Here is a 13,831-nt window from a genome sequence, read left to right as displayed (position 1 = left end):
ACCAAGGTACAAGAAGTCTCCAAAGAAATTCTAGTTTGGACAATAGTTTTAAAAAACTCTCATGGGAAGAAACATGAGTTACTCAAGTACAATAGTAAACGTAACCTACTAAAGATTGTTCCTATGCCATATATAAAGTGAGTACAATTGGAACACTTGCTGTTATATACAAGTGTGAATACACCAATCATGTACCTTAGTATAGACTATGTTTTTTATGCAAGGGTTACAATCTTGTTGTGTGCTTGATCCTTTGTATGGTTCTATCTTACTATAAATTTCAAGATACATGGTTGGTGATACCAAACATTCTTTTCACAAGATTTGATGACAATGTGCCTAGTTATGGAAGGAGAACCATTACATTATAGAAACCATTGAAGCCATGAGATTATTCATACATTGTTTTGCAACCATGTCAAGTCAATGCAAGAGTGACAGTCTCAATTCACTCTTGAACATTCATTTGAAGGATCTAATGGATTATTATGATATTTAGCACACATGTGATATGGTGGATGTTTAAGTCAACAAGCATATAAACATGTTCATGCTTACTCATCAATGCAGAAAAGGGACACGTATAGTCACAATGATTGTTTTTAAGACTAGAATGATGCAATTAGTGAAATATGTGAGTAGCGATGATGTGAAGGAATTAGTTGGTCTATTGAAGTCCATTTTCATATCTTCATGTTCAATTCTACAATGCTTCTATTAAAGATGTCTCTTGAATCTTATGTATATCTCTAAATTGCAATGATAAATCTATACAATGGCTAATGATTACAAGGACTTATAGGTACTCGTGGCATTGTCCAATTCATATTGAAACCTGATGAATGAGAGGTAGTTAAAGGTCACAAGCTAAAATGGGTGAGCATCATGACTATCAATGGGGCATTTGATCATGTGGAAGGTTCTCACATTAAGCCCACTTGAAGAGTGATACATGGTGGTCAAGTGCATTTGAGCTCCCAACCAAAACCCTAAGTAGATGTTCTATCATATGAGCATTTTGATAGTGAGAGGATGCCAACAAGTTGGAATGAAACTAAGCTCTTTAAATTAGACAATATGATATTGAATAGCACTTGGATAGGAATTTTGAAATTCAATCAAATGTTTCTTTAGTTATAACCATGGTTCAGTTGTCCATGTGCATGAAGGTGCAAGGATCATTTGACATTATTATTCTTGTTATAACAATCTCAAACAAATATATTGGCTCTTGATTGGGGATCTTATGATGGTTGGAATTCCTTTCTTTGAATTGAGCTAGAGTATGTGCAATCTTGCATATTGCATATATGATATCTATGTCATGTAACAAGATCTTGGAGCAACACTTTGACTTCACATACAACATGAAAATAATAGAGCACTTCATTGAAAACCAAATTTAGATACATCTTTCAATTCTTTAGATTGACAAGTTTTACTCAATCAACAATGCCTCTAATTAGTTCTTCTTATGAAGGCTGAGTGAGGTGCTTAGGTAAGTGGTAAACTTGGGTCCTAAATTGGTTCAATGAGTTAATCTAAAGCCACTCCTTAGGTGCATGAACAAGCACAATTTCACTAACCAAGCAAATAGTCATCTAGGCACAAGGCTTGCATTCAAGTTCCAGTCATAGTTGCTTCACCCCAATTATTATAGTGAAGAATTGGATGAACTCTTAATCTCACCCAAGTGTTACTAGGGACATCAACACACACAAGGATCCAAGTCCTCTCTAATGATCCATTGCAACCCTTGAGATAAAAATCAAGTCGTCAAGATAAATTATGTTGCAAAGATATAGTGGTAAATAGGTTTACCACCATGGCATTAATTTGGAGCACTCATGAGTAGGCCCTCAACATACTCCATTAGGGTTAGGAGAGTCCACCTTGAGATAAACTTAGGTTGACAAAGGTTGCATTGCCTTGACACTGGGCCAAACTAGTTTTTATCTCAACCACAACAGGGCAAACCATAGATCAATTTTCTATCAATCAAGTCAACGAAATTGAGCAACCATATATTGGTTGGATTGATAATAAAACAACAAACCCAAAAATTGTGTTGATTTCTATGTAGCTCCCGTTCTTTTCTTCAATAAACTTGATTTTAGCTTTATTTACTAAAGTGCATACTTTATCCTTAACTAGCTACAATGGGTTTCAAGTTGTTATACTCATTGTATTAAAGAGGGACTAAACCCAATACTTGCATCACAACACACCCTATTCTACCAAACCAAGGTGGACAATGAGCACACCTTCAATTATATTCAGGACGCCAACAATAGAACTCAAATATCCAATGAGCATATCTTAACATACGAGACCTGATATCACAACCTGTTCTTTTAAAGTTCTCCACACAATAATTGACAATCTATCTCTCACCTAGGCTATGTGACCATCATAAGCTTTCACTCTCCCTTTTCACCCATACCACTCCTATGAGATGAATGTGTTATAAGAAATATTGAATCTCAAGAAGCAAAATGAAAACTCATCGATTCTTCACCATCCACTGTTGTAGTCTAAAGCCAATTTGTACGATGAACTTAGTTTATATTCTCTCATTATATAGCTTGTTTGATGTCTCCACCATGCTTGTCGCAAGCAAGAGATTTGTGCATGAGCATTTAAGGGAGGCAAGAAGGAAAGCTTCGTACTCTCACACTCACAACATGACTCCTTGCTAGAAATAGACACTCACTCGAGCTCAAGCTATGAAGGTAGGTAGAGAGGGAAATAGGCTCATGTTTACACACAAAATCTAACCTCTCATTAGTCATTTTGAACCTTATGTATAGAAGAAGTTTGGATAGGGCTATAAGACTTTGTTGTTCATCACAACCCATCTACTGGCCTAGGCTTTCGCAATATTCTTGTGAGATCTTACAATTTGCATGAGAGGGAGCCCAATGCTTAAAATTTCATCTACAATTAGTGATCCAATTTGCAAGACTTAAAAATACTTGGTGAGTTTGCAAAAATGATTATCCATGAACTCATTCTCACACATCTTCTCTTCATCCTAGTATCTTCAACGGCTTTCAATGTCCATCTTTTCTTAGAGCTTCATTGTTGGCACCTACCTTTTTTATCTTTGCTTTTTCTTCATCCTTTCCTCCATGTGGCAAAGTGACAATATCCAATTAAGGTATTGGACATTAGGCTCAATTACCTCTATCATGAAAATTCTTATACAAAGTAGCATTAGAAATTAGTTGAAGATGATGACACTTTGGAGTAAGTTCAATTAAGGTATTGGACATTGGGTTCAATTATCTCTATCATGAAAATACTTATGCAAAGTAGCATTGGAAATCTAGGTAAGGCAAGCCTGGCCCACACATAAGAAGCATGTAGGTAGGAGGAGACACCTTTCATACTTTCCTCTTTACTAAAGACTTCAAGAGGGTTGCATCTATGATTTCATGGTTGATATTCTACAAAGCATTGCATTTAATCAATGCATGAAAGTATCCAACCATCTCTTCATGTGAGCAAAGTTCAATTCAAGAAAACTCTTTTTCCCATATGAAAACTCAGGGAGAAATTCATTTAAAGGCTACGATTGTGTCCTATGGTAAAAGATCATTCATTAGATCTATGGCCAACTAGCTTTAAACACATTTTCTACCACCTTTTTTTCATGTATACAAGCATATGTACACTTGGCTTCAATATGCATTGAGCGTTCTTTAGCTTTGTTACATTGTGAGCTTTAAAAAAGCCATCTCACACATCATTTTGAGCCGTACTTGAAAGGTCTAGGTCTTTTTCTTTAAATTGCTATAGAGCACACCTACCGCACCAAGGGGAGAGAAGTAACAAGTAATTACTATATCAAATAGTCAAGATTAAACGGTTCACCAGCCTCCATAATTGTTGAATCTACGAAGGAATTGGTTGCAATATTCCGGAGTGTAAGCTTGTTAGAAATTCGTAATTGATAAAATCAAATATCAAGAATTATGCAAGATTTTGTAAAATTGATTCCCAATTTGATGCAAATTGGGGGCTCTGTCTTATTATTATTATTCTCTTTTTCTTTTCTGGATTTTTGGCGTAGATATTGACATACTACCTGCATTGCAGTGTAAAAGTAAATAGCAATAAAATAGCACTTCAAAAACCAGAACATTGTGTGTAGCATGGCAGTTTCCTTGAGGCAAACCAGTGCTTCCATTCTGCTGATGCTCTTGACGCCACCTTTTTGAAGATGCTTAGAAAATAAAAGTGCACTCCCAATTTGAATGAAGGTATACGGCGTTGCATTTACCAATTTGAGAACCACATTTCAACAACTGTAGCTCAAACCTTAACCATACACAGATTGTGTCCTGGGTGAGAGAAGCACGATGAATCATGATCCTTCACAAGCCTGACTTACTAGTGACTTTACAAATAGTTATGTGATGCTATTGGTAAATGAACCTTTCAGAAATCAATTTTGGTGGAGTTTAGAAGACTGTCCCCAGATGATATCAGACTGCTATAAACAACTGTCGAGTTTAATTTTCAAATTGCTTTTTAAGTGAACTAAATCTAGTTCTCAGAGGTTACAGTTCAAGCTCACTCTTTCATCCTTTTCAAGGCTCTCCAAAATAAGAAGCCAAGCAGATTAGGTTTTCTGTGACAATCGAAGACGATTCGCATGCTTCTTTCCAGCAAGATGACTCTCAAGAACTGCTTTTGTTTGGCACTGTATATTACATAACTCACATTTAGTTTGCTCTTGCTGTTTCAAGGGTGAGTTGGGGCCTGGCCTTGTACTGCCAAAGGCATCCTCTGCAGCTAGAGATGCAACACTTGAAGCCTTACTTTGTTCAACTCCAAATGACACATGGAGAGCATCAGTTTGATCCTGTTCATATGCAGTTGCACTGAGGACATTCTTTTCTTCCTGTTCGTATGCAGTTGTGCAGTTCTGTTTGTATGCAATTGCGCTGAGGAAATTCTTTTCTTCCTGTTCATATGCAGTTGTGCAGTTCTGTTTGTATGGAGTTGTGCCGAGGACATTTTTTTCTTCCCCTTCAAAAGCCGTGATTGCAAAACCCTTTCCCTCACTCTGATTATAGGCACTTGGAAAACCCCTCTTTTCAGAGTCAACTTTGACACCTAGAATGAATTTTCCTTCAGCTTGACTGATATTTCTGATGTTTGATTCATCTGCACGGATAGCATTCATAAGGTAGTCACTGACAGCTGTAGCTTCAGCAGAGTCCTTTTCATCACCAGTTCTGGCATACATAAAACCTCTTTCGCCACCATCAGGTGTGGCATCAATTGGGCCCTTTCCACATTCAGTTCTGGCATCAGCAGGGCACTTTTCATCTTCAGTTCTTTCATCAGCAGAGCACTTTACACCTATGGTCATAGCATCAGCAGGGTCCTTTTCACCAGCAAGGGTGGCTTCAACAAATCCATTTTCAGCTTTGATCGTGGCATCACCTCTCTCCATGGCACCCTTGTTATGAATCTCCCCTTCACCTGTCATTTCAGATCTAGATGCTTTGATTGTGGCATCACCTCTTTCCACTGCATCATTGGAATCAATCTTCCCTTCACCTGTCATCTCAGATCTAGGCCTCTTCCTACCACGTCCACGTGCTTTTCCAGACTTGTGTCCTTTGCCCATCATGGACACTTGCAACCACATTTGCTCGAGTACATTTGCAATGTTTCCTCCTACAACACTTACAGTACTTTCTCCCTGTGCACTCGTGACAGTCTCAGTTGTTAATGCTGCTACTGAGACAGCAGCTTTTCCACGTACATTTGCAACAGCCTCAGCTGGTGCTGCTGCTACTGGAACACGAGCTTTTCCACGTACATTTGTAACAGGCCCTTTACTGTCACCAGCTTTTCTGCCATTTTCTTCTTGTCGCTGCAGTTGTCTTTTGTGTCTTTTTCCATTCATATGTTGCTGCAGTGCAAACTCTGTTGTGCAATCTAGGTGGCATAAAGTACAAAAGGCTGATCCACTTTTTGGGGCTTTCTCCTTGGGTGCAGCCACTGTGGTCTTATCAGGCTTATCAGAAAGGGGTTTCTTGATTGAGCTTTTTTTAAGCTTCTTAGGCCAAACCTTCTGCAAGCACTCCAGGATCAACACCATCTGGTTAGTGGAGTGGCCTTGACTTAGAAGAGTACAAGTACTGACAAAACAGGATGTTTTCAATTCAGAAAGAACTAGGACCTGATTTGTAGTTATTCTTGTTGTTGACCAGGTTTCAAACAATAGCCCATGACATCTGAATTAAGCTTCAAACAATTTTTCAGCATAGACATCACAAGCAGGGTCTCAATTGTCACAGCAAAGCACACAAAGAGCTTGCTGCAAGTTATGGTGAAACTCACACAAGGGGTTACAAAAAAGATAGGGGACATGTCAACGTACAAGACAAGATTCAAACGTGTGAACAAAACTCAGGGTTGAACTTGCACAAGAGAGGAGATTCATGCCATGGTGTGTGCATAAGAGAGAAGATTGATGCAATGTACTGTAATAAGCAAAAGCTTCTATTTGATGCCCACATTGAGGGTCCCAAAATATTAGAAGCCTTGGATTGGCCCATGGTAACTGCAAAACATGTTTCGCTGGCACTGAAACGCGAAATGGCTGAAACGCGAGACATCCAGAGTGAAACAGCTAACTGAAACAAGATTTTTAAAATGAAAAACAACTTTATTTGTGCTTTTTTGAGAGTCTTTAAGCACTCTACATGTATGATAGACATCATTTATTGGCATGAAAGGGTTTGCATGGTATAAATATGTAAGTTGCAACTCATTATTTATAAAGAAAACTATATCACATATATTATTCAACCGTTTCACTTGGCATTTTGCTTGGGACTTGCCCAAAGGTGATAACATTCCGTACAATACCGTACCATACAATCTGGTGTAGTGTTCCATGCATTCCTGCAAGCACCCAACGGCTCCTGACCGTAGTAGATTGCGTGCAAAATTCGAATTCAAACTTTTGCCCGTTTTTTTCAGCCGTTACACATATGAACGTTGGCTGATAGGCATTTTGCAACTTTTGAAAGTTGTTCTCCTCTTTCTAACTTCTCCTCTCCTCTCCCTCACCTCAGCCCACTATAAAGGGCAGCTCCCCCTTCTCACCTCTTCATCCAAAAATCAGCCGCCTCCTTCAATCTTCCCCAAGCTTAAAGCACCTCCAATACCTTCTCTTCCTTTTCAGTCTTCTCCCCCTCTCCTGTCCCTATCTGTATGGTACATCTCATGCCTTCAAGTTATGGACTCCATTGCTTGTTTACTCACTCTTTGAGTTCTTGAGTTGAATGTCATCTCTTCAACAATTCATTCTGCTGAATGTTCTCATTTTGAGCTCTTCAAGTCCTTCACCAGGGTGGCCTAGGGCTAGAACTGGTAGATTGCTTTTACCTCTCAAGGATGGCTGATTGCTTTGGCCTATGGTTTATTGTATTTTTGCTGATCTCATTATATTCACACTTGTGTTTTGTGTTCTCCGCATAGGCTTCAGGAGAAGACCCGAGACAAATGAGCCAGCCCTACATGAGCTGCCCTGCCCAATAAGAAACCTAGTAGCCTGACACCCATAAAATGTACATCACTAAGACCTATTGGGTATGGAGCTCAAGATCTAAGACCAGTAGGCTATGGCAAATGGAGAGAGAAGAGAGTGAGTGAAAAGAGAGACACAGAGAGAGAGAGAGAGACAGAACTCTTGAAAGTACACACAAATTGAACAAATAAACAGGTAACCATAACTGATATGAAAATACAAAAACTAGGGCCTCACTATACCTGCCTAGAGTTTCCCCCAAACCCTTAATCCTCATCTAATGCTAGGAGCAAAAGGTGTTCAAACTTCATACCTCTCTCTCTCTCTCTCTCTCTCTCTCTCTCTCTCTCTCTCTCAATCAATCAATTTCAAGAACCTCGGACGAAGCTATGGCTCTTTGATACCTTGGTCACACCAACAATTCTTTATGGGTCTCCGATATGGGGGTCTAGCCTCTACCATACATGGCGAACCACACAAGATCAGCCATTGCCCGAAGGGGAGGAGAGATACGAAGGATGGGAGCAGATGGAACGCCCCCTCGTGATGATGATCTCCCGGCTGATCAGCAGTAAACCATCAATACCAGGCGAGATCATGAGGGCAGAAATCAGTGCCTAGTAAGTAATGTTTCCGCGTAAACAGTGCATAAATTACGGCCAAGACCTCTTTCTCACAGGTCTGCAAATTTCTCTCTGCACCGTGGAAAATATGTCTCTCATAAGCCACAACTTAGCCATCCTACATTAAAACGATCCCAATGCTATTTTCACATGTATCACACTGAACCACAAATGACTTCCTTACATTGGGCAACACAAGCAAAGGATGTAAAGTCATTTTTTCCTTTAACTTGTCAAATGCTAAAATCTCCACTATTGTCCATCTCAATTGTGCATTCTTCTTTTGCAAATCATACACTGGAGATGCAATTTCAGCAAAACCACGTATATTCTTCCTACAATAAGAACATAGATCCAAAAAATTGCGGATCTCATACACATTCTTCAAGGGTGGCCATGAACGTATTGCCTCAACCCTTGCAGGTCCACACGAATACCATTAGCGAATACAATGTGCCCCAAAAAGTGAATTTCATGCAAAAAGATTTCACTTTTCTTGTCATTCATTACCAACCTATGCTTACACATTCGTAAGTTCAAAAGTAGGCACATCCTTGAGTTTAATGCATATCTAATGATATCCAGTTTTCAAATCTATATGGCTGAATATGGTTGTCCCCCGCAATCTATCCGTAACATCATTAATCTGAGGGATAGAAAAGTGATTCTTTATTGTGATTTTATTCAAAGCACAATAGTCAATGCATATACACCATAAACCCTCCTTTTTCTACACCAGAAGCATTGGAAAACAAAATGATGAAGAGCTGGGCTGAATCAGCCCTTTTTCTAACAGCTCATTCACTTGGCTCATAATCTCCTCCTATTGGGCTGCACTGGTTAGGTGGGCTACTTCTAAGGATAAGATCTTGTCAGAAGTAAATGCAACAATGGAAGTATCAACATATGTTGTAACAAGCTATTGAACATAAGGACAAAAGAGAAAAAAGAAAACTTGGAAGAATGCTCGACACATGGAATCCATATACCAAACACAAGGATAACACATACAACAATAAGTCATTGGCTCATAGACACTAGACAAACACCAGCTCTCTCTCTCCACAAAACTTGTAGGTGATGATATGAAAGTATGGACAAAGCCCCATAATAAATAGGACAAAAATATGCTATAATTGGCAGCAGGTCGGCCAACATTTAATGTTGGCTGGCCAGCTTAAAATGCCCATATACACATCATAATGACCATAAGAAAATACCTAAATAACGTAGCCATGCCTCCATAACACAAACTTGCACATGAGCTATGTAGACTCCTAACACCCTCTCTCATGAGTTCTTGAAAGCCCAAAGTTTATTTGGAGTCCAACAATGAAGGTGATGGAGTTCTTGAATGCTTGAAAAGTCTCAAGGTCAATTGAAGTCAATCAACAAGAGTAAGAAGTCCTTGAGCATTTATAGATCAATCGTGTCACACCAAACTAGTGAAAAGCGAGGCTTTATAATTAATTCAAAGTTATTATTCACCATACCCCTTTTGTGAGTGTATTGATCTCGCTAGAGAGCTTGGATTGCAACAAACCAACATGTCACATGGATGTTGTGTAAACAATGTAGAAATGTGAATTGGCTATTGTGAACAACCAATTGCTAGATTCCTTCTTTCTTCTCAATTATTTCATTACCAAAAGCATCTTTGGACAATTTCATCGTTAAAAATGAGATTGTGACTCTTTTGTGACCGAAATGCAAGGAAACGTAGAAAATTGCAAGGTAGGACCTAATGAAATGCATATAGCAAGGATCAGAGCAACTACCCTTTGGTTTTGGGCATGAATTGAATATTGGTTTGTTGTAGCCAAAGTCTCCATTAACTCAATTCGACACCAAAATTGATAGGCAAAGGTTACACAAAACCTTGGAATTGATGAATCAATAGGGCTAAGACTTTGTACAATAGATCGGATCACCTTGGAACTGAGATTTGCATGTATTATGCATTGTTTATAGTGCCAGCAATGTGAAGCTAGGTTTGCATCTCCAACACTTTTGTGGGCCAATTCGCCTAAGGATAGCACGTATTTGTTGCATTACACTTGTTCAAAATGTGAATGGATAATTTCGCTACACGCTTGGGTCAATGTTGCTGACAACCACCGAGGACACCCTCCTAGAGACAAGTTTGGGCTAATTCAAGCGCAAGACACATGGTAATCATTGATATTGAGCGAAGTGTAGGTTCCTGACAACTAGTCACTTGTGATTCGTATAAGCTTTGAATTATCATAAAGACATACCATAAGGAGCACCAACCTTTGGAGCCTATCGTGTACCATCTACTAGCAACTACACAAGAGCATCCTACCTCTCCTATTCAATAAATCTTTTGTTTATTTACTTATTCATTTCATGTGTACGAGTCAACTTATATTCACTACCCTTTGGATTATTCTTAGTGTGCATACCACTATTCATCCCTATTAATCCCTTTGCTAAACCTTGTGTCCAAACTCCATAGTTGTGACCATCATCATCTACCCACATCCACACCATCCAAAGGTTCTACCCTTGCTGCCAACCATCTACATCAGCAATTAGCTATTGTAAGCTTGCTCACGGTCTCTTACCTATTGTTGCTAGCTACAACATTGCATCCCTCAGCTACTTTTGTCTGCTGCCAGCATTCACAACCTCTTCTGCTGCCATCGAAAGGTTTTACAGCCCTAATGCAACTGCCGTCACTTCATCCACAACTTCATCTACCCCAAGCAACCTGTTTCTAGCTTTGGAAACCTGTTTTCCAACTAGGAAACTTGTGTTTTAGAAAAGCACATTCTATGGTTTCTCCATGCAAACCCTAGCGTATCCTCATAGTGCATTGAATGTTGCAGCTTGATTTTATAACCATAACAAAGTAACAAAACATTTCAATCTTAATAACTTCAACTGCATTGTACCTACAAGAAGAGCAAATCAAGCCAATACACAAACAAGCCACTCTCTCAACAGAGCCTTTCCATCAGTCTAAGACCTGGCACAATCAAAAAAGTGGAAGATAATGTAACTGCCACAATTGAATGATAGATACTAACATATGAATGGCTCGTAGCAGGAAAAGGTCATATGGCTGAGCTCAAAAACAGCAGAAGTTACATTCAAACAAATGGACAACATAGCACCTCTAATTGGTAGAAGTGCAGATGAAGCAAGTGTATTTTTCTAAGACACTCAAATGCTGGCCTTTACTATAATTCTTGAATACAGTCTAAGCCATGGCTGGTCAAAACAGGCAAAGGCACCACAACTGTCACAATAAGTTCCGCAAAAGCCACCACTGATCCTGTAAGAGGTGAGTGCAAGACATTCATAGGATCCATCCTTTCAAGATTTCTCAACATAGCAGTTCTAAATGGCCGTTATATTCCATATTTTACCACCATCATCTTTAGTATTCCCACTAGTCTTTAAAAGACAGCTGTTATTAAATTAAAAGGGAACTTCCTGACCGCAAGAAGTTATGCAGGTAGAAGAACTTACAGCTGGACGCTTAGCCATTCCAATGGTGCTGTTAAATCGAGGGACTGCCATTCCAGGGCGTGGCATTGCACCTCCCTGCAGTCCAGGAACAGGCTGCATCCAAGGGTGAGGGTGTGGATGGTGTGGCTGAGGCTGATGGAGGACATGCTGCTGATGGTGATGGTGCGGTGGGTGAGGCTGATGGTGAGGTGGCAGATGCTGCTGGTTTGGTGCATAAAGCTCATCATGCCACGCATGATGTGAGGGCAAATGGTGCGCCGGATCGACACCAGGGGGCATGTCGGCACCATAACCCGGCAAGAAATTGTGGGGAGGGACCAGCGAAGGCGGGGCGAAGGGTGAGGAACTGGCAGCGACACCACCCCAAGGGCTGACCGGTGGGTGGGAAGGGTGGGGCATCATGGCAGCAGAGGGAGGCGCCGATGAGCCAGGTTGCAGGTACAGGTGCAGGTGCGGGCGCACCTGCGGCGCAGCAGGATTGTAAGGCTGATCGGCCGGGTGAGGTTCGTGGGGACCGGGAGCAACAGTAGGGTTTTGGGGGAGGGCCAGCGCCATGGCATATGTCTGTTCCAAAGATGATTCGGTGCCATAATATGATGGATGCTGCGTCGACTGCTGCTGGTGGTGCGGATGTTGGTACTGCTGCTGCTGCTGCTGCTCTTGCGGATGATGCTGATGCTGATGCGGATAGTGTTGTTGCTCGAGGTAGGAGGAATGGTGGGCGTGCTGCTCTGATGTGGCCATGGCAGCCGCAAAGCCTGCAAGATTTGGGTCCATCTTTCTCCTTCCTCTTCTCCTCTCTCTTTCTGTCCCCCCACTTCCTCTGCAACTCCAAACGTTCGTATAGGTGATGAAAGATTCATGTAATAAAAATGGCTCTTTTGCAAGACCGATGATGAAAGAGACTAGTGTGTGCTTGGTTAGAGTTGGTAAATGTTGATATTTCCTAATCCTACTTTCAAGTGAGTGTTTTCTTACTTTAAATGTGGTACTTAGAATTAATTGGTTTTTCACCCTTCACAAGTAAATCTTCACATGTCAACGACTAGCTCCCCCTAGTGCCCTGGCCATTTGCCTATCAGTGGAGCAGCCCTCAAGGGAAGAAGAGCTGGCTGCCATGAGCCCTCATGAAGAAGAGCACCCAAGTAGAAGCTCCCCAGCACCCCAAAAGCATGCCACCCCTAGTAATAGAGGACGCAATTTTAAGGTAGAATTTGACCACGTTGAAAGCAGCAAAGACGGATTTGGCAATTTTTACGAGCCACAGTAGACGGGATTTCAAAGTGATTTCGAAGACCACTCGCGAAATTTTCATAATTTTTTCTAACAGTAGATCAAGCAAAAGCAAGTGACCGCCAATGTGGGACCTCGAGTCTGGGTAGGCAAAAAGTTTCAAAAGTTAAATCGGAAGCCGAACGATCGTGAACTACGAGAGGCCGGACAAGACAAAGCAAAGAAAGGGCCAAAAGGGAAATGTTGGACATGGACATTTTGGGGAGGCCAAAGGCCCCCTGAAAAAACCGATTTTTTTGGGGGGGGACTGCCATTTTTGAAATGAGGCCAGGCGAAACGTGCAGTCCCCTCTTCCTATTCAATTCTAGTTTTCAAATTTCCTAACATAGCTTTCCTTCTCTAAAGACTAACAAGTCAAAAAAGTGTTTCATATGCTCGGTGACTTATACACCCACCATATCACTTGCACAATGTTGAATATCACAATGATCCATTAAACCATTTGAATGAATGTTCAAGAGTGAAATAAGAATGTTTGACCTCACAATGGACTCGACTTGTTCTTGCAATAGAACTTAGGCATAATCACATGGATTTATGGTATCTCTAATGCAATGGCTCTCCTTCCACAAGTAGATATATTCTCATCATAACCTTGTGAAATATTGCTTGACCCAAGCATGTATTGCATGAATTCTTTGTAGGATAGAACCCTAAAAAGGGTCAAGTACATAATAAGATCGAAAACCTTTCATAAGAAATGGTATAAGGTACTTGATCAAATTACTTTTTCTTAGATAATGCTACTACCATGGCTAGATTCAATGCATCCAAAAATAGGAAAAGCTTGCTAGATAAGGTAGCTACAAAATTGGAGCTAGAACAATCATCTTTTTAAGTATACCAAAAGCCTTATCTT

General features: G+C 40.4%; 1 protein-coding gene across 2 annotated transcripts; it reads right to left on the bottom strand.

Annotated features, from left to right (window-relative positions):
- Positions 1-4,137: 4,137 nt before the first annotated feature.
- Positions 4,138-12,543, bottom strand: LOC148029130 (uncharacterized). Of its 2 annotated transcripts, none has more exons than XM_087687882.1 (2): positions 11,680-12,543; positions 4,138-6,103 (listed from the first exon to the last, which is right to left on the bottom strand). In XM_087687882.1, exons 1-2 carry the CDS (start codon positions 12,454-12,456, stop codon positions 4,628-4,630), a joined length of 2,253 nt encoding a protein of 750 aa, XP_087544008.1. In that variant the 5' UTR covers positions 12,457-12,543; the 3' UTR covers positions 4,138-4,627. The 2 variants fall into 2 exon arrangements, with proteins under 2 accessions (XP_087544008.1, XP_087544009.1); XM_087687883.1 differs by having other exon boundaries at positions 4,147-6,094; positions 11,680-12,542.
- Positions 12,544-13,831: the final 1,288 nt, after the last annotated feature.

This window comes from Lygodium microphyllum, chromosome 11 (assembly GCF_053477565.2).
Source record: "Lygodium microphyllum isolate KBCC chromosome 11, Lygodium_microphyllum_v1.1.10, whole genome shotgun sequence".
Lineage (NCBI taxonomy): Eukaryota > Viridiplantae > Streptophyta > Polypodiopsida > Schizaeales > Lygodiaceae > Lygodium > Lygodium microphyllum.
This window is presented reverse-complemented; position numbering and strand designations above follow the sequence as displayed.